The sequence below is a fragment of the Macadamia integrifolia genome, unplaced genomic scaffold (assembly GCF_013358625.1).
Source record: "Macadamia integrifolia cultivar HAES 741 unplaced genomic scaffold, SCU_Mint_v3 scaffold704, whole genome shotgun sequence".
Classification (NCBI taxonomy): domain Eukaryota; kingdom Viridiplantae; phylum Streptophyta; class Magnoliopsida; order Proteales; family Proteaceae; genus Macadamia; species Macadamia integrifolia.
The window spans coordinates 1-20,403 of NW_024870517.1; the positions used below are offsets into that span (position 1 = coordinate 1).

General features: G+C 37.5%; 1 protein-coding gene and 1 long non-coding RNA gene across 2 annotated transcripts; both read left to right on the plus strand.

Annotated features, from left to right (window-relative positions):
* Window positions 1–2,623: 2,623 nt before the first annotated feature.
* On the plus strand, window positions 2,624–6,312 carry LOC122069758 (NPC intracellular cholesterol transporter 1-like). Its single transcript, XM_042633839.1, has 7 exons — window positions 2,624–2,765; window positions 2,917–2,974; window positions 3,470–3,580; window positions 3,689–3,756; window positions 4,936–5,002; window positions 5,081–5,149; window positions 5,877–6,312. Exons 2-7 carry the CDS (start codon window positions 2,954–2,956, stop codon window positions 5,967–5,969), a joined length of 429 nt encoding a protein of 142 aa, XP_042489773.1. The 5' UTR covers window positions 2,624–2,765; window positions 2,917–2,953; the 3' UTR covers window positions 5,970–6,312.
* A 2,947-nt stretch (window positions 6,313–9,259) lies between these two features.
* LOC122069760 lies at window positions 9,260–20,046 on the plus strand. Its single transcript, XR_006137528.1, has 2 exons — window positions 9,260–9,434; window positions 19,838–20,046. It is a non-coding gene; the product is annotated as an uncharacterized LOC122069760 (long non-coding RNA).
* Window positions 20,047–20,403: the final 357 nt, after the last annotated feature.

A 20,403-nucleotide genomic window follows, 5' to 3' on the forward strand; every position in this document is an offset into this window, starting at 1 on the left:
AAGGCGTCGCCTAGGCGTCCAGGCGGTTTGCCTGGGGCCTAAGCGACAGCCGCCTTGTTGCACTGCATGTTGCCTTCTGTTTCGGCACTTATTTATGCCAAATATCATTCAAGTAAATGTTTTTAATATTTGTTATTTCATTTACTTAAGATATTATTCATAAATAAGCAAATACCCCCTATTTGAATCCAATAAAAAATAGTTTAAAAATCAAATTCCAAAAGGATAAAAAGTCAACCCCCCAGTCCAAGAACAAAAACTGGATTTTGGTTATATGGACGATTTTCAACTTTTAAATGCTAGGGTTTTTCTCAATTATGAAAATTTTATAAATTCTATCATGTTAAAACATTGCTAAAAACCAAAAGTCCGGTAAAAAAATATTTTGTTTTGATATTCATAAAATTATTTTCATTCAGGCGATTTTAACAGTATTCGCGCACTTAAAAATAAGTTTGACTAAAGCATTACTTTGTCATTGCAACTCAGATTTAAGTAATCTTAGACTTGTTAGAAAGCTGGTTTTATATTATAACTAATACAAAAAGTCTCATGTAAAAATAAAATCATTTGACCAGTCAAACTTATTATAGAATTAGAGCATTTTTCTAAATGTTGATTTTTTATAACTTAATATGACTTAATGTTAATTTTTTATGATTTGATGTGGCTAAATGTTGATTTTTAATGACTTGATGTGGCTTAATCTTTATTTTTTATGATACAAGGTATATATACTTACTAAATAATGTTAGAAAATTGAAAAAATAAAAAATAACACTTGTTCGCCTAGTTCGCCTTAAGGCGGGCGCCTTCTCGCCTAAGCGCTTAGACAACTCTCCGCCGCCTTGGTTCGCCTTGGCGCCGTGACAACTATGGCATCAATACAGGAGCTTGATTGGCAAGTTGATTTACCTGATTGTGACTTGTCCTGACATTTCTTATGCTATTGGAGTTCTTAGTCAGTTTATGCAGTCTCCTTAGAAAGCCCATTGGGATGCTGCTATTCGTGTTCTTTGTTACCTAAAAGGTGCCCCTGGAAAAGGGTTGATTTATCGACCTAATAGGCATATGGAACTAGTTGGCTACTTTGATGCTGATTGGGCTGGCTCTGCTAGTGATCGAAGATCTACTATTGGATACTTCACATTTGTTGGAGGTAATCTTGTTACATGGCGCAACAAAAAGCAGACCACTATTGCCCGATCCAATGCAAAAACTGATTACAGAGCCATTGCTCATTCCACTGCTGAGTTGATGTGGCTGCGGTCGTTACTCTTGGAGCTGGGGATTCCAATGATCAAGCCAATGAAATGAAAATGTATTGTGACAACCAAGCTGCGGTTTATATTGCTAATAATCCAGTCTTCCATGAGAGAACCAAACACATAGAAGTGGACTGTCATTTTGTTCGTGCTGCTGTTCTAAAGAGGCTGATTGAAACTCCTTTTGTTCCTTCATCGGATCAGTTAGCTGACATGTTCACTAAGTCTTTGTTTGCTCCCACTTTTCGCAATGGTTGTACCAAGTTGAGCATGGGTGATGTGTATGCTCCAGCTTGAGGGGGAGTGTTGAGAAGTAGAGCTAATCCCGATAAGGGATGAGCGTCAGAACCAGGACCCAATAGGGGCCTTTTGGTCCTATCGGGTCCATATTTGGGTAATTTAGGGCTGCGGCTTAGTGAGGGGCTTTTATGTATTTTCTCCTTTGGTTTTATGCAATATATATACAACATATTGACCTGCGATCAGTCTATTCTGGACTGATCGCAGGCTGCTCTGTTTCTGGACAGCTTTCGGTCTCTCTTTCTTTTATTCTTCTTCTTTTTTCTGGTTTCTGGTTTCTGGTTTCTGGTTTTGGTTACAAGGTTTTTACATTGCAACAAAATGTAATGCCGTTGGTGATTCCATCATTACTAGAGCAATTTGTGAAGTTTGTGACTGCTTATAAATGAATTGATTTCATGTTCATAATTGTGACAGCTACCCTTTGTGCTGTGGACATGGGGGAACATGCTGTCATGTAGAAACATTATGGTAAGCCAAACTAACAGCAACACCCTAAGATGCCTAGGCATGCAAGCACACACCTGCACTCACAGCTCTATTATGAAGTCAAAAGAAACTATAAAAAATTGATGTAGAGAGGTCTTTCAAAAAAAAAAAAAAATGAAGTAAATTTTTTTTTCCATGTATCAAATAACTATGAAAGTGTGGAAGTTTGACTGACAGACAATCAGCCTGATATAAACCTCTTGCTTGGTAGGTATTACACCAGATGTCACTGCCACTTATAATTGAATTTTCATTATTTTATTTGCAATAAAAATATGGGTTTTATACCCGTGGGATGTGTTACTCAAATATTTGTCTATAATCCAAACTCTTTATGAATCAAATGGTTTTGGTCTCTCTCTCTCTCTCTCTCTCTCTCTCTCTCCTTTTAATTAAATTCAGTTGAAGGGAGAATGCGATCTAATGATTGCCAGCTGCCTAGAATATCGCCTTTGAAAACCATCTTTAATCAAGTATATAGGCCCACATTAACCTTAGAAATGTGGTGTGGTGGTTGATGGTTGCTTTGTTCCTGGCCTAAATGATCATGTATGAATCAGCATCCGAAATTTTACTTGTTCTTATATTTTATTGCACTGAATTTGATATTTTCATCAGATTTCTTGTACTTCCATCTGAGAACTGATTGGATCTTCTATTTGATGATTTAACAGGTGCTGTATTCATTGTTTGCCTGGTCATCACATCTAGGTTTATATTCCTTTTTCTCCTTGATTTTTGTTCTAGCCTAATGCTAGTTTGTTTGTCTGAAAGAAATAAGTAGTGGAGGGAGGTTATGTGTCCCTTCTTTTTAATCATAGTAATCTTAACTTGGTTCTTATACTTGAATTACTTTATGCAGTATATGGAGTTCAGCTATTATTTCGCTTGTGTTGGCAATGATAATTATAGATCTCATGGTACACTTTCTTCCATTAAAGTAAAATTTTCCAAGTTTTTTCCCCCTTTTGTTATTTTATTTTTTAATTAGTAGTGCTGCTTTCACTGAAGCCTTTATCAGTGTTATAGACTAATATCTACCAAAAAAAAAACTATTGATTGTAATATTTGTATCTTAGTGAGAAAAGTTGTACCTATACTTTTGTGAAAATCTCTTCATTGTCAGAATTGTTCCGACTAAAACAACAGGTTTGCTTCTAGATCCGTTACGGCTCTATTGTCATTGAATCTTCATGGTTGGAGGGCACACATGTATGGTTTTTTGCCCTTCTGGCTAGGTATTAGGTTTGATTCGGTGTGCACTATTTACTGCACATTGTTCGGGAGACAATAATTCATATATTTTCATATATGTCATAGCTTCCTTCTGATTTTTTTTTTTTTTTGGCATATGTTAATCATTTGAATTTTCATTTTTGCTATTGCATATTTGTCTTACAAAAGGAACTTTGCAGGGTGTAATGGCAATTCTGAATGTCCAATTGAATGCGGTCTCTGTTGTAAACCTTATAATGTCTATCGGGATTGCTGTTGAATTCTGTGTGCATATCACACATGCTTTCTCGGTCAGTATTACCATATGTTTATTCAATTCATCTTTGGCTGGACCAACACATCCTTTTGATGGAATTTTGTATCTGTTGTTATTATAATTTGTTGCTGCCCAAGTGCAGGTCAGCCATGGAGATAGGGCTCAACGGACGGTAGAGGCCCTGAGTACGATGGGAGCTTCTGTATTCAGGTTATAGTATTATTCATTTGTTTTGTTTCCTCTATTGCTAGCTACACCAAAGAAATGTTTAAACCATGTCTTTTGCTGGTTGCATCTATTTTAGGCTGGAAGCCTGTAACTACTGCTTATGAACTACCAGTGTTGGAATTTGGATCCGTTGACCAGTACATTAGCATGTGCATGTGCATCAGCTGGTTGATGTGGAAATAACAGTCGAGATTAATACTAAAATATAGGAAAATTCCCCACACACACATGATGCAGGGCAGATTTTCTTGGGTCAAATTGATGTTGTGTTGAGAGCTAGTGATTGTGAAATAATGCTGTTTGAACACTCAATGTTTGTAATTCACATGGGCAGGAAAGAATTCAACATGTGACATCGAGTAGTGACATTTGATGCCAGTGCCAGTCATACCTGGAACTTGTCTAGCACTGATGCTATGATGACATTGAGAACCAGACTGGTTAGTGAACTGGGTTAGAGCAGAACTGGAGCTTTCACGATTTATTAGTCTTAAAAGTGGATCATGTGGGAAATCAGCCAGTTTTCACAGAGAACCATTTTATGTGAACTGTTCTGTCCCCACACAGTCTTCTGTGGTTACTCATCCTGGAGATGGGTCTTCAGCCTCTTGCCTCCATTTATGACCTGCCAACTGTTCTTACTAGATCCCTGAACGTCTTGCATTCCCATATCAACAGGATATAATGGCAATCCTGACACCATATGCTGCATTGATGCTTCTGGCGTATGATTTTCTCATGCCCAACCTTTTCTTTTGATAGTTTTCCAAAAAAAAAAAATTTCAGCAAAAATTGTTACTGACATTCTAACAAATCTTAATGCTAGAAACTTCGTAAGTATTAGTCATTCCATTGAATTTGGATCATGTGTTAAACATTGAAAATTGATTTTTAGCCGAGAAATATAATGTAAAATTTGATGCGATACACTTGAATAAAAAATGATATTTAGACCCCCCAGCTCGCATGGCACACTTTTGTTGAAAGGAGAGAAAGTTAACAATTTTCAGTGCTATCGAACTTCCAGATTTAGTTCATGCTCTTTTAATTTTGTCAATTTGCGTGACTCCTTCCCTCGTATGACTTTTTATCACCTTCCGTGAAATGGCATGAATAATAAGTGTTTGTGTCCTCTTTTTTTTTTTTTTTTTTTTCATGTAGTGGAATCACACTTACGAAGCTAGTTGGAGTGATCGTCCTCTGTTTCGCAAGATCGGAAGTTTTTGTGGTCTCTGCTACAACTTTAACTGCTTTCTAAATGATGTGGAGCTATCATTTTCTATTCTCTAATCCAGTTCTTTTGCAGGTTTATTACTTCCAAATGTACCTGGCACTAGTCTTGCTCGGGTTCTTGCATGGGCTTGTGTTTTTGCCCGTAAGTCTTTTTTTTTGAAAAACCTGTAATTCAATTCAATTTGAACTATCCTTTTCACTCTTTTTTTTTTTTTTTTTTTTTTTTTCTTCTTTAGTAAAAGCTGGAAATCTAAGCTTCTAGAAGATACAAATTCCAATGAGAGAGAGAGAGAGAGAGAGAGAGAGCGAGAGAGAGACCAAACCCCTTCCATACACATTGAGATAGAAATGTGGTTTTTCTTTTCCACTTTATATCACCTTCTGCAAGTTCTAGGCATTGGTTGTAATTGGATCGGGTAGGATGAAGTTCAATGAAATTCAAAAGGGGAGACCCCTCCATACACATTGAGATAGAAATGTGTCTTTTTTAAACCATGTAATCAGCTTCTAGGCATAATCCAATGGAGACCAGGAGTTAGAATAGCTGCGTCACTTGTGTGATTAGAAGCTAACATGAAGATACTGATTCAAGTCTAAGAGTGTCTATCAAATATAAAAATTGCCGAAGCTTAGGATCCGCCTGAATCAAACCCTCCCCAGGGCCCTGTGAGAGCAGGATCTGCACTGGGTGCAACCCTTTTAGTTAACGTGAATTCTGGTATAATTTGGCTTCTTTTGGGAGATCATTGTGTTGATAGGTTCCATGACAATCATATACTTCATCTTCTGCTTACCTTGACCACTTGACTTGATCAAATTTTCCAGTGAGTTCCAATGGCTTAACCATTTCTTTATGGCTTGTGTTACAGGTGCTACTGAGCCTTTGTGGTCCACATTCAAGATGTGTGATAATTGAGAAGCAGCCCGACGATCGGCCATCAACTTCTACATTAGAGCATTAGGTGATAGGGCACAGAATGGATAAACCCCTCAAGAAGGGGGAAAAAAGAAAAAAAAGAAAGAGGATGGGCAAGAATGGATTGGGAAGTTAAGTGGTTCTTTTGTATCATAAGTTTTATGTATAGCTAGAGCATGCTTTAAAACGATTGACCTGTAAATTAAAATGTTGGTGCATTTGCATTTTTGGGTCAATAACTGAAGAATAGAAGCAACTTGGGTTTTCTAGCTTCTATTTGGGGTCGGGCTAGTTTTTCTGAAGGTAAGAGAACCATGGAATATGGTTTAAAACAAATAATGTTAATATGATGTGCAGGCCTAGGCCTAAGATTGTGTTTTTTTGCGAAATGGTTGGTGAGTCGGAATATTTATTTATTTATTTAGTTGTTATTATTATTATTATTATCATCATCATCTGGGTAAAAGTAGTCTGAATAATTCGCCTGCCCAAAATGGCCAGAGCCTGAGATAGTGTTGACCACTGGTGCTTATGAGGGGTGATGCGAAATGGTCATGGACGTGGTTGGTTACGGCCGTGGATATCTCAGTTCCAGTGTCACCCAAATTTAGGGCAAAGTGACCATGGCCCTTGTCCACACCTGTAAAGTTTCAGGGCATTTTCAAGTTTGAAGTGCCAAGATCACTACCACACCCCCCCCAAAAAAAAAAAAAAAAAACCCAGCCTACTTAAATTAATCTTATGCTCAAACTATTAAGGAGTTTCTATAAGAAATATTAAAGCTTTGGATGGGTTTTTTATTCTCATAAGCCAGTCCGAAGGGGTTTTCTAGACTCCAGCAAAGGCTGCAACCAGCGCTATGCACTGGATTCACCTGGAATGGTAGCTATCTTGATACCAAAAAACTTCAACTTATTGGTTGGCCCAAAATCTGCTCCCTTAAATGCCTGGGTGGTTTTGGCCTTAAGACTCCTCTCATAATAAAACCCTTTTAATCAAGTTGGGGTGGTGCCTCCTCACGGAGGCTGACTCTCTCTCTGGGCTTCGATTCTTAAGGCCAAGTATTTTCACAATGTTTCCATTTTTAACCAGAAGAATACTTAAAGGGGCCTTTTTGTTGGAATAGCATTGTAAGTATCCTCCCTCTTCTTAAATTGGTCACAAAAAGAATTAGAAATGGGAACGAATCTTTTTTCTGGTCAGATCCTTGGTCAAATTCCTATCCTCGGTTATATGAAATTAATAATTTTTTCCCCTACTTCATCTGATTACTCCACTAAGGGAAGTAGCTTTATTCAAAACAATGTTTGGAACTCTCATCTTTTGAATTATTTCCTTCCCCCTCATGTCGCAAATTCTATTTTACAAATTCCCATTTTTAATAGCCGTGATAGGTGGTGGTGTCACCTCTCTAAGGATGGCACTCTATCTACGAAAAAAGCGACCATATTTCTTAAAACAAGTTTGTTTACCAACACTGGTGAATGCTCAAATAGGTGTTCTTGCTTATTACCTTGCTCAAAATGGTGGCCTTGTTTTTTGGAAATTGAAAATCCATCCCAAGTTTAAGGCTTTCTTTTGGAGAATTGCCCACAATGGCATTCCCACAAAAGATATTTTGAGTAGATGGGTTGACATGGACCCATCTGTGGTTTGTGCCACAATTTGAGTGAGAATACTTGTCATCTTTTCCCTACTTGTGAATTCTCACGAAGGATTTGGGCGGCTGGACCCCTTGGCCTAAGAACTGAAAATTTTAATTATTCTTCTGTGCAGTCTGTGATCAAGTATTTTTTCCACGCTGTCCCCAGGAATTTGTTGACTCATTTTTTTACTTTATTCATTTTAACCTGCTATTATATCTGGCATCATCGGAATCAGGCTCACTTTCAACAACAAACACCCAATCTAGGAATGGAACTGAGCGATGCCTCTTTCGGCCCTATCCCTTTACAAAAAAAAAATGACCCTATGTTTTATAGGGGTTTGTAACTCTAAAAAACAATTAGCAGGATGGGCTCTGGCCATTGTTACAAATGGTACTTGTCACTTATTCCAAGCTAACTATATGTCAACAGGAAATGGAACGGAGGCAGCAGCTCGAGGTCTTTTATACAGATGGACAAAGGCCACTGGAGAGGGATGGGAGATAGATGAAATCTGGACCAATATCAGAAAAATTCAATATTTTTGGGAAAGTGACAATGTTCACAGATGGACGTGGACCTCAGCTCCCCTACTTCTAACTACTAAGCATTTTGTGATAAACCCATGTTATGTATTAAGCAAAACAACAACTTTATATTATTGCTTAAGAAGCTAGCGGTAGAAGCAATGAGTAGGAAACCACTAATTACGGACATTGATAGTTTGTTAAAGCCATTCTAATTTTATAATAATATTTTCTTTTTCTAACAAAAAAAAAAAAAATACAGGCCCAAGCCTGATCATTTAAAGCCCAAATTGACTTGGTCTAATTAATAAACGTGTTGGATTTAATTCAATTTAATTATAATTGGTTGTTCTCAGTGCAAGGCCATTAAACGTTGGTCACCGGACCAGACTGACAAATTATAAGTCCGGCCCTTTTTAGCTCAACGTGGCTTGAACCTTTAATCACTACATAAAATTTTCATTTTACATAAAGTAAAAGAGGGCAATGTCAAGATATGGTTTTAATATAAAAGTGGGGAGAAAGATAGGTTAATTGAACCTTATCTTTGGCCAAATGGTTGGGGATTAGAGGATTTATTGCATAATACATGTTTTTAGTGACTGTCCATTTATAGCTTATTTACAATTAAACAGCCATTTAAGCGATTAAAGCCTGATCAACCAAATAAACAATACCATGCCTGCCCATTGTGAGCCCGATTAGATTAATGGTTGGTCACAGCGCAATGCTTCAAAATGATCAAGTCTTGTTAGGTCCAACTGTGACAAACTCAGCCCGACCAATTGACACCTCTATTGGAAGTTGTGTGGATAGAAAGATTGCTGCTATTTTGGTTGTGAGGTAACCCTTTCTTGAAAAGGGAAAACACCAAAAGTCCTTCATGAGGAGTACTAACTAGAGGAATAAATAATATCTTGAGTAATTTACATCCCTCTCCCTTGTACTTTGCTCTTATTATAAATCTCTCCTATGTTTTCAGAAATTACATCCCCTTCCCCTATTCGTTGATGTTGTTAGTGTGGTGTTAGTTTGGATGGGTAAAAGATGATTTTAGCCTTATGAAATATTCAACTAAAATAATTACCTATTTAATCCTTATTGCTTCTTAAACCCTTTTCCCCCAAATAAAAAATGAACAGAGTGTAAGAGGTAGTGAAAATTTAACCCTATCTACAACAATTGTAAAGGAGGTAGTCATCATCTCCGGGGAAGGAGATAGAGAAGGCGATGTGATTCTGTGTGGCTGCTGCTTCTGTCATAAGTTCCATTCGGTGTTCTCCCTCTACCAAAGCATCTCTACAATTTTTCAGTCTTGAACGGCTGCAATTAAAGAAGGTTATTATCCTCCTTGAAAGCAATCCTTTTGCTGTAATGAGTTGTAGTGTGTCTAATATAAAAAATCTGTTCAACTGAACTATTAAGAATTGAGAAATCTCAGAATTTAGCCACTAGTTTGGCCTGAGATTTTGAGGACTGCCTCCACCCATCAAGACCTCCACTCAATGGTAATATCAGCTCTTTCCATCATCTCTTACTGATGTTCTTGAAGGCAGTATATTATCAAATCCAATTGGTTTGAGGTTTGATTTTTATGAACTATTAACCAAATTATACCTGCAAAGTATCAAATTTTACCTGGTACCCAAACCATTGAGCAGATCATATCTGTCTATGTAAATAGGTATTGGTTTCTTATGATGGATCCATATCTTAATTATGTATGCTATTGTCGGATTCAACCCATTTTTTGTGATCTCTTCACTTAATGTTAACTTATGTTTGTGAATGGTTCCTAATGTCCCGATGCTTTTTGTATGAGAATATGTCTAATGATAAGGCCTCTTTTGTCATTCTCTACTGATTTCCTCTATAACACCATTATCGTCATCAACATCACCAGCCACTAAAATCAAATGGAATTAACCTATCTATCATAGATGATGCCCCATATGTTAACGCTAACACTTATCCTAATGCAGAAATAATTTTTTTCTTAACCTAAACTGTTCTTGTTATGAAAATTTGGAATTTATATGTTACAATGTTTAATTTTCAGTTAAACTATGTCAACATCAAGTGTTAACGATAGCACTAAAGGTCCATTAAAAAGTATGTCAATGTATGATGTAAATGTCAAAAACCAAAATGGGCATCAATACGAATATCAGAGTCAAGGAGCCATCCGAACAAATTATACTACTGCTATCTAAATGATTGTGGATTTTTCTCATGATGTGAACCTATAGATTCCCCAAGTTTACTGCCTATTATCAGAGGCAATCCTCAGACAAAAAATTCTCAAACAAATGTTGGTGAAAGAAGTCAAGAAAATCAACAGATGAAGGATGCTTGAAGAAGAGAATGAAGCATTTAGAGAAGTCTTGTTGGATGACCTAGAGGGGTGAATAGGCTATCACTAGTGGATTTAGAATTTTCTCGCCTTTTTAAATCGTAGATGTGATTGTATTTAAAAGTGTGAAATATAAGAATAAAAACAATCACAACCAACACAGATATTTATAGCAGTTGGACTCAACTTAATTTTAGTCCACTCCTCACAAGATCACGTTGAGAGGTATCCACTAGTTTTTCCCTTTTAATATAGTAGGTGGGAAGGAATCACCTTTACAAACTCTTTTAAGGATAAAAAGATCCTTACAATATCTTTACAAGATGAGAAGATCTTTTAAAATATCTTTCAAGGATGAAAGGGCCCTTACAATCCCTTTCAAGGATGAGAGGGTCCTTACGCAAGTCGAAGTGCAGTCTAACACTTGTGTAAACAACGAGCTCATTCCTAGAGTTAAACCAACTCTTGGACTAAACAATCTTACAATGAAAATAAGATGATAGGATGTTACCTTGTATGGTGTGTGTATGATATGCAAAGTATAGAATGTATGCACATTGATGTCTTCTCAATGCTTACAATAGAATACCAATCAAAGAAGACTTGTATGAAAAGAGTTGAGTTCTTCTTTGAAGATATGCTTATATAGCAAGGCTGGAACTCAAACATATAACCATTGGAGGAATATAGCTATTGGAATACAAAAAATAGCTTTTAAGAAAGTCCATAGGCCATCTGGTAGGCATCTGGCTAGCTGGAGACCTTACCGGGAAGCATTTGGTCGGGCACCGACAGGGTCCTGTTGTTATTGGTTGGTTATCGTTGGCTAAAGTGACAAGTTCTATCGAAATAGAACTCTACTGGAAGTTACCAGTAGGCCTCTGATTTTTTTCTTCTGTTCAGACAGACTATACGAAAACAACTATATCTTCCTCGTTCTTATTCGGATTGAGATGATTCAAATTACATTGGTTTCAAAACTTAATGTTATACACTTTTGTAGAAGAAAGTGTCTTTAGATGAAGATAGTAAAAATGACTAAAATTCCCTTGAATGTGGACCTTGCTATAATCTCAACAATTGTCATGACATGTTATAACCAACATGTACATGTATCCAAGCTTTTTGGGTCTCATTGCTTAGTCATTGGGCATCACCTAACGTCATTCTAGGATGATGATGTGCTTATGCAAATGTTGTAACACCCTTAAATTTGAAGCAACTGAGTTCAAGGGTATGACACAGCTCACAACAGGAGGTGAGTTGCCTTGTTGTGGATTTGTGGTATACAGAAGCAAGGATGAGAATTGGGCTGGCCCACAGACCCAAGGGAAGAGTACAAATGGCCAAAAGAGAGGTGGGGCAATCTTACTTTGGCTGGAGTTGCAAGCCCAAGAGGTAGGACAGTAATTGGATCACAAAGAAGGGATCCGACAAGTCCTACAATGGCAAATCGACCAGCCGGTTTGAGTGGCAGAATGTAAAAATTTAGGTTTTTTCTATTGTGGTCCCCAATCCATTGCAATATAATTATGCTCATTCCTACCATGTATAGAGGTATATTTAAGGGTTCTAATGCACTAATTTTCATAAGGAACAGTGGAGCTTGTGTTTAGTTATTTAATCTTAAAATGTATAAATTAATAGGTTATTTTCAGGGTTAATAGCCAAACAAACCCTAAGGTCTATTTTGGAAAAATAAATAGAGTTTGGGGTGTCGCTATTCACCCTCTATACTGCTGAATTTGGTGGAGTAGAGAAGGGAGAAAGAGGAAGAAAGAAGAAGGAAAGGAAGGAAGGAGGAAGAAGAAGAAGAAGAAGAAGAAGAAGGAAGGGGGGGCAGTGTGCTACCATTGTTACTACTACAGTTCCTCTACCTCTGCTGGTGCTACTGTTGTTTCTCCCTACATGCTACCAGAAGAGGTAGAAGGGTACCAGGGGTGCTGCCGCAGCTGGGAGAAGGTTTGGAGCTGGACAACTGCACGAAGTTAAAACTTTACCTTTTTATGTTTTGCATGCTCATGTGTAATGTGACGGATACCATGTTTTGGATTTATTTTGTTCAAAAGTATATATATTACACATGTAGCATGATTTTACCGAGTTGATATGATTGAGGTTTTGTGGATGTACGGTAGTTGTGTGGTGATGATTATAATATTGACGGTCTGAGGCACGGTGTGGCCAAGGTGCGGATTCTAGTACCGTGGGCTCAGAGGTCAGTTTTACAGTTATGGCCACAACTGTGTGATTGGATGCAATGGTTGCTATGGATGCACGTAGATGCATATGGTCAGGATCACATCTTAGTGCTACAACCCCTTGCTGATAGGGGTAAGGTATTAGCTAATCCCACTTCGTGGAGGACTACTACGCCTAGATACGGCGTACTATATCTTGAGAGGGCACAGCATGGTACAACTTACTGTTTGTATGGCTGTCCAACAACATTGGAGACCGATAACAGTGTGGGATTCCGAGACCATGATTGTCAAGGGTTACTATTTAGGGACTGGCTAGGGGACTGAGGTTCTTTCTAGGACTGACTGACTCCTGCTTACAACTAGCTTGTATCTCTGAGGCCCGACTTACTAAGAAGGGGATACCACCTATGTTGCTTATATCACTTATACCCATGTATTGAGACTTAGTAATTAGAATGGAAATTAAAATAATAAATGGATCATGTGGATTATGCATTTGGGGCATCTTGATATGGCTTCTGTGTGAGCATGTAACTGCATCATATTTAGATATGTGTGGTTGCCTGCTTACAGCTCACTGGGCTTGTGAAGCTTACACTTCGTTGATATATGTTTTTGGATGGAGAAATTGGAGTTGAGGCCGACAATTGTTTAGTACGGTTAGAAGGTTGAGTCTGCTAGACATAATAAAGCTGGATGAGATGTTCCTTCTGCTTATTTATTTATTTATTTTATCATTGGATTGTAAGATTTTTTTTGTTTGATATTATAACCTATGGAAATTTTATTGTGGGCATGTATTATTTGTATCACTGTAGTTCAGATCACCATGTATATACTCTGTATGGATCATATATACGTACTCTGATTATGATAGATGTTCTCGAGGATTTGTGTGGATTGTACATAGTGTCTATGATCCTGGGTACAGTAGGGTGACTGGGTTGGGAATCCAATGCGCATACCTTGGGCAATTTGAGGCAGGGTGTGACAAATGCATGCAGTGTTGTGCGTGCAATGTGTGTGCTATTACGTTGAATTAAGATCTTCAAGACTTCTATTAGTCTTCGGGCAAATGGTCTTCTAGTATCTTCACGTTGACCTTTCATTATTTAATGTCTTCAAGTCTTCAATTCTTGAGGCCTTCATTATTCAAGTCTTGATACCTTTAGGTTTTTCTTCAAGCTTTGGTGATTTCATACTCCCGTTCTATTCTTGACCTTTATGCTTCATCACTTCTTTACTTCATTCTTCGTCTTGATGACTTCAAACTTCCTTTCTTCTGAACATTCATAATATTTAATCTTTAATATGAAGTTTCTACTAAAACAATACTTAAAGGAAAATTTTGAAATACCTTCATGTTTTAGTTAAAAAAATGAAAAAAAAAAAAAGTCACTTCTACTAGGGTAGATATATCAAAAAGTTGTAAGGTTTTCAATATGTAAGGAACAAGGAACAAGTTCTCGTATTGATGAAATATAATGGTTTTATGTTGTGAAGCCCATTGTGTCTTCTTTCTAAATTTTGTTACTACATACAAACATATTATGATGTATACCTCTTCATTTTAGATGAAAAATGATCTGAGTCTCATTTTTTAACATACAACATTTCTCTAAAAATAGGACCTTATTGTACAAACCTGTATATACATTACCAAAATACTGTCATAACCATCATTCCAAAAAATGGTCTAAACCTCAGTAGAAAATTTTGACAACATTTATGTTAATACATGAGCTTATTGGTAGACTTGTATACACAGAAACTTTTAAGAACCTGTAAACAATAAGATAATATCATAATTATCATTCCAAATTTTATAGAACCAGTTAAAATTCAAAATCCCACACATTTTATTTAAAAAGCACACATTTTCAAAGCATATAAAATACACTTAATTGTTTCAAATTCCCTAAATTTTCAACACTACAACACCCTTTCTCTGCATGTCCAGCTCTATCATGTCATTGAAACCTAGTCTTTCATTTCTTATTAGCTTTTACAGTTGCTATTGATTTTGCTGCTTTACTCCATGTGTACTTGGTTGCTAACTATGATATGGTCCTCTCTTGTGTAGTCTCTTGTGTGTTCGTAGCATGTTTGTGACCTGGTTAATCTTTGGGAATTGAAGATATCAAACCCTTGATGACCATCCCTTCGCTTTCTCTACACAAGCAAGAATATATCAGCCACATCTATTTTAGTAATAGAACAATTAAATGTTTTAACAAAAGGATATTAGTCATACCTTTACACCAACTATCCTACTAGTAGAAGCTCTCTTCCCCTTCACATCATCTCCTTTGCAAGTCCTCTTTTTAGGGCATACTTTTCCGCATATACCACATCTTAAGCTTCATGATCTCTGCCTGAACTCACTAGGGTGTGCCTCACCAACTTCTCTCTTCCTATTTTTGTGAGGTATACCTGGTCTCCTTGTATGGTTTGGAGATCCCACCGTGGTGAGTAATTCTCAAATCATTCAAATCTGAAATCGGTAAATGTCTTAATCATATTTGTTCTTACATCCTCTGTTGGCTCCATATACAACCCTTTTCCTGACATATAGCAGTTATCCTAGCTCTCTCATCTTTTGGTCTCACAATCTGGAAACCTTCCTGAATGACAGAATCTTGAAATGTGCCCTGAAATGGTTCACATATTTAAATATAGCCCCTTCTTCAAAGTTTACTTTATTAACATCACCAACACCAACATCATCTTTAGAATCAAATTGATATTTAACACCTTGGCTATATCACTAATTCTCTCATACTTCCTTTTAAAATCAGTCCCATTAGACTGATTTTCTTCCCTCGCACTTCCATCATCAACATTATCTCTACTCTATTGATCCCAATCTTCATTGGAACTGACTTAATGAGAACTATCGAATGATTCTTCAAAATTAGCAGCATTTTACCAATTGTCTTTCAACACCTTAGAGGCCTTGTCAAGTCAGTATTATTTGCAACACTTGTACCAGTAGCTCTTCCATTGACAATATTAGCAGAAGCTTTTCCTCTATTAGTAGTAGTAGCAGAAGCTTTACCAATAGAACCACTACCACTGCTTGTTGCACAAGTCATAGCCTTGCATGCACCACCACCCCTTTTAATAGGCTAGTTTTCCCTATGAGTTCTGGCACTAGTCTACCCTCTCTGGGTAGTACCATCAATTGTGGAATCAAATTCCTCAAACTCTTCTCTATATCCACTTGGCCATGGTTAACTTTAAGATCATACACTTATAATGTGATTACAACCAGTACATCCAAATCAAACAATTGATACATGGCAAAATCATTTATCACCTCAATAAGTCCATTATCAAACACATGTTTGACATTGAACATAACATGTTATCCTACAGGGATATGCTTAAGGACTGAATTGTAGATGTCAGAAACCATGTCCATGTATGCATACATATATGGGTCAATATTTCTGGACACTTTCCCACACCAATTAAATTATAGGGCAATCATAACAGTCATTGCTGGAAAAGACAAAGAGGACAAGGCAAATTGGTTGGAGTAAGTACTAAGAACAGTACAACAACAAAAAATAAAGATAAATAAATATCAAACCATACGTAAATAAAACACATCCCTAATGCAAGTTGATCTGTCTGGATCTCTATCAATCTAAACCCAGTCTAAAATTTTTGAGAATTTGGTTAAAAAAAAGAAGCATAATTGTTTAAGCATTTTTTGAACTCAATCAATTGAATAAAAAATTATAGAGCACTCCATTTTTCATTAAAAATCTCCATTGAATTGGTTATTTGTAAAGTTTTGGGAACTACTTAATTTAGTTATTTCATGGTGGTAGGATCACATACCATCCTCAAGGCTTTCATGGGTGATCAATTCTTTGAGCCATATACTTTCTGTGGTGAGCCGGACCTTGTCTCTTACACATTTTCTACTCCACAGACATTTTTCAGACTTTCAACACTTGTGTTTAACTTGTAGTGCTTGGAGCATTGTTTGAAAAGCTTATCAATCTTTGATACATAACTAAGATCCAACAGATCCCATAACTAAGGAATGGGAAACCAAGTCTAATTTTTTGCATTGCATAATAAGGTCACCATTAGAGGCCAAGGACAAGTAGCCCTCTATTTATCAATCTAAAGTAACCACAAAAGCTGCCTATTCCTTTTATAGAAAATAAAAAATCCTATATTGGAAATAAGGATGTCTAAGTGCAAGTAAAGCTTCTAAGTAGGAAAGAAAAATATAAATGCATACCCAAAAAGTAAAGTTTCGGAAACTCTTTTCACATGCATCGGGCCATTCAGATTTCAAGCACTTCCGTGTTAGTTGGGTCATCGATGCCAAAATACGTGAGAAGTTCTCAATAAATCTCTTGTAGTATCTAACCAATCCCAGGAAGCTAAAGATGTCTACTGCACTCTTGGGAATGTGTCATTCTAACACTGCTTTCACCTTTCCTGGGTCAACCTCTATACCCTTATTTGAGACAATATGGCCTAGGAATGCCACCTGAGGAAGCCAGAACACACACTTCCCGGACTTGGTATAGAGCTACTTATCTCTCATACATTGTAGTACTAGCCTTAGGTGGACGGCATTTTTATCTGCACTCTTGGAATATGCTAAGATGTCATCAATGAACACAATAACAAACTTGTCCAAAACATCATGGAGTATCTAGTTTATCAAGTCCATAAATGCAGTCGATGCATTGGTCACTCTGAAAGACATTACCAAGAACTCGTAGTGTCCATAAATGCAATCATGCATTGGTCAATTGAAAAGACATTACTAAGAACTCAATCATGGGAAATTGTCTTACTCACATCACTACCCTTGATCTTGAGCTGATGGTAGCCCGATCTAAGGTCAATATTAGAAAATACCTTAGCACCCTACAATTGCTCAAATAGGTCATCAATGCTTAGTAAAGGATACTGGTTCTTGATGATTAGCTTGTTCAGCTCTTGGTAATCAATGCGCAAATCCATACTTCCGTCCTTATTCTTGACGAATAGTGCTAGTGTTCCCTATGGGGACTCACTAAGTTTAATGAATCCCTTTTTCAAAAGGTCTTGTAATTGTACGTATAGTTCTTTCAACTCTATGGGGGCCATGAAGTATGGGGCTTTTGACATAAGTGCCTACCTTGTGAGTAAGTCTATCACAAACTCTGTCTTGGTCCGATGGCAATCTCGTCAAATTATATGAAAATACATATGAAAACTCCCTCACCACATTTATCTTAGTCAATGGTTTAGCCTCTACCTCAGTATCCATCATGTATGCTAAGTAACCCTAATACCCTTGATCTAGAAGTTTCTTCATCTAGAGGGATGATATATTGATCTTATTGAGCTTTTTGGGATTTATCTCCCATAAACGTGATAGCAGGGAAGAAAATTGGGGAATATAATAGGGCAGAATTTTATTATTATAATTGTTGACTTTAGGAACTGTATAATGACCCTAGGGACAATGAGAGACCTTCCCCATGTTGCCATGGACAATACCCATCGACCATGAGCAGTCCAAGTTGAGGAAATTCGTAGAACAACTTGTGGGATTGTAGAATTTTTTTGCAGAAATGACCCGCTAGTTGGGGCAAGCGGCCAGCAGATCGACACCCACCGGTTTGGGTGTTTTTTAAGCCCAATCACCCCTGTTTTGCTGGTTAGCACCCTGCCCCTTGTGTGATATGCTCCCTATCCTTTTACCCAAATTAACCCTATGGGTAGAGGTAGTTCGGGGGCTTTTCGGAGACTTTAAATTGGGTTAGTACATGTGCTATTGGGAGTCATTTGGGTTCAGCAATGAACCTGTAAATTGGGTCTTCTAACATCATTTACCCAAAAATTTACCTATGCAAGGAGAAGGGATTGTATCCTGAACCACAATACCCAGGATGATACTATGGGAGACCCAGAGTACCCTAACCCAGTGTGGACCCACTACAATAATTCCCTAATAGTGGGCTTAATAAGGGAAGGTTAGGGATAGGGGATTGTATAATACAAGAAATCCCGTCAGAACCTAGATAGTAGGGTTTACATAAAATAAACCAATAAAGACAATAGAACTATTATTCATAAATAATTGAACCCACTATATAAATAGGAACCAAAGATACCAGTGAGGACGTAAATTTGATTTGGGAATCTAGTGAAATGACATCAGATTCGGTTTTGAGGTGAGTGGGTATTTGATTTTATTTTACAGAGTGTTTTTGCATTATTTTCTATTTTTGCATGAATTTTGTGTTTGTGATTATGATACGATGGACTTGTTCATCTTTTGCTATAATTATCTACTAACATATGAATATGGAATGATGAGACTGTGGAATGGTATTTGGAATGCGGAGGTAAGTGAGGTAAGTTATTGTGATATGTGATTGTGAATTGTGAATATGGATTGTGGTTCTGTGGATGGGTTTTACAGTTGTAACTGTGATACTGACAGTTTAGGGCATGGTTTGGCCAGGGGGAATTTAGGCACCGTGGGCCCAGAGATCAATAGTATAGTTATGATTGTGACTCTGATGGTCTAGGGTACGGTGTGGCCGAGGTGTGTTCCAGTACCGTGGGCCTAGAGGTCAGATGATGTATGTATGTATGGTGATGGTAGACACATTAATGTAGATTGCATTTGGTTTAGATAACAACCCAGGTGCTACACCCCTTGCCAGTAGGGGGTTAGGTGCTGGCTAATCCTAAGGAATGGCATGTTTGTGAGAGTACTATATCTGCAGTACGATGTACTATACCAAGAGGCGGATGCAACACAGGTGATCGATGGGTTTTCTAAGACCGTGGCTGTCCCACAACGTGGATGACCGATGGGTTTTCCAGGACCGTGGTTGTTAGGGGTGGTTATTCATGAGGGGTTTGTGGGGTGACCGATAGGTATTCAGAGACCTATAGGCTCTTGACTTGTAACTAGCTTGTATCACTGGGTGACCGATGGATTTTTTGCGACTAAGGATACCACCTGTACTGTAGTAGCACTAAGACCTTATCTTGGACTTAGTAATTGTTTGCTAGGTATTGTGTGTTAAAATTGGATCATGAGCATCATCTAATTTGTTTGAGCATGCATTGCATCAATTGTTTGCTTGTGATTAGTACACCCCTCACTAGGCTTATGAAGCTCACCCCTCGATGATTACGCTTTTCAGATGGTAAAACCGGTGCTGAGGTAGGATTGGATTTCGGTTGCGGTTGTAAGGCTTGTGTCTATGAGACACCAAATTGCTGATGGATTTCACTTCTTGTTATTTCGATTATTTTTGTTGATGTAAATATTTATAAAATGTGTAGTAAGTAAAAGTGTAACCTGTGGTTGTTTTCAGACATGGAGATTGTATAATATAATTTATCATCTAGACACAATGGTAATTATATGATTTTACAAGCGTACTCTAATTTTAGATTGTGATCTTGATGGCAATTGTAAAATTAAGGTACTGCATCTGTGACCCTGGAGGGTTAGACTGACTGTATGTGGTGTTCAATGTCGCATACCTTAGCCTAATTGGAGGTAGGGTGTGATAATTGTGGCAACATCGTGTGTCATAAGGACCGGTAGGGCATCGGGTGCATTAGGTGACTGGCCTCTACCTCACGTAGGGGAAGTGGGAGGAGGCAGATTCGAGTTGGAGCTGGTACTCCGACAACACATAATTCATGTTTTAGGAATTTCCATTAGCCGCCACAAGCAACATAATAACGCATGTTATAAAGT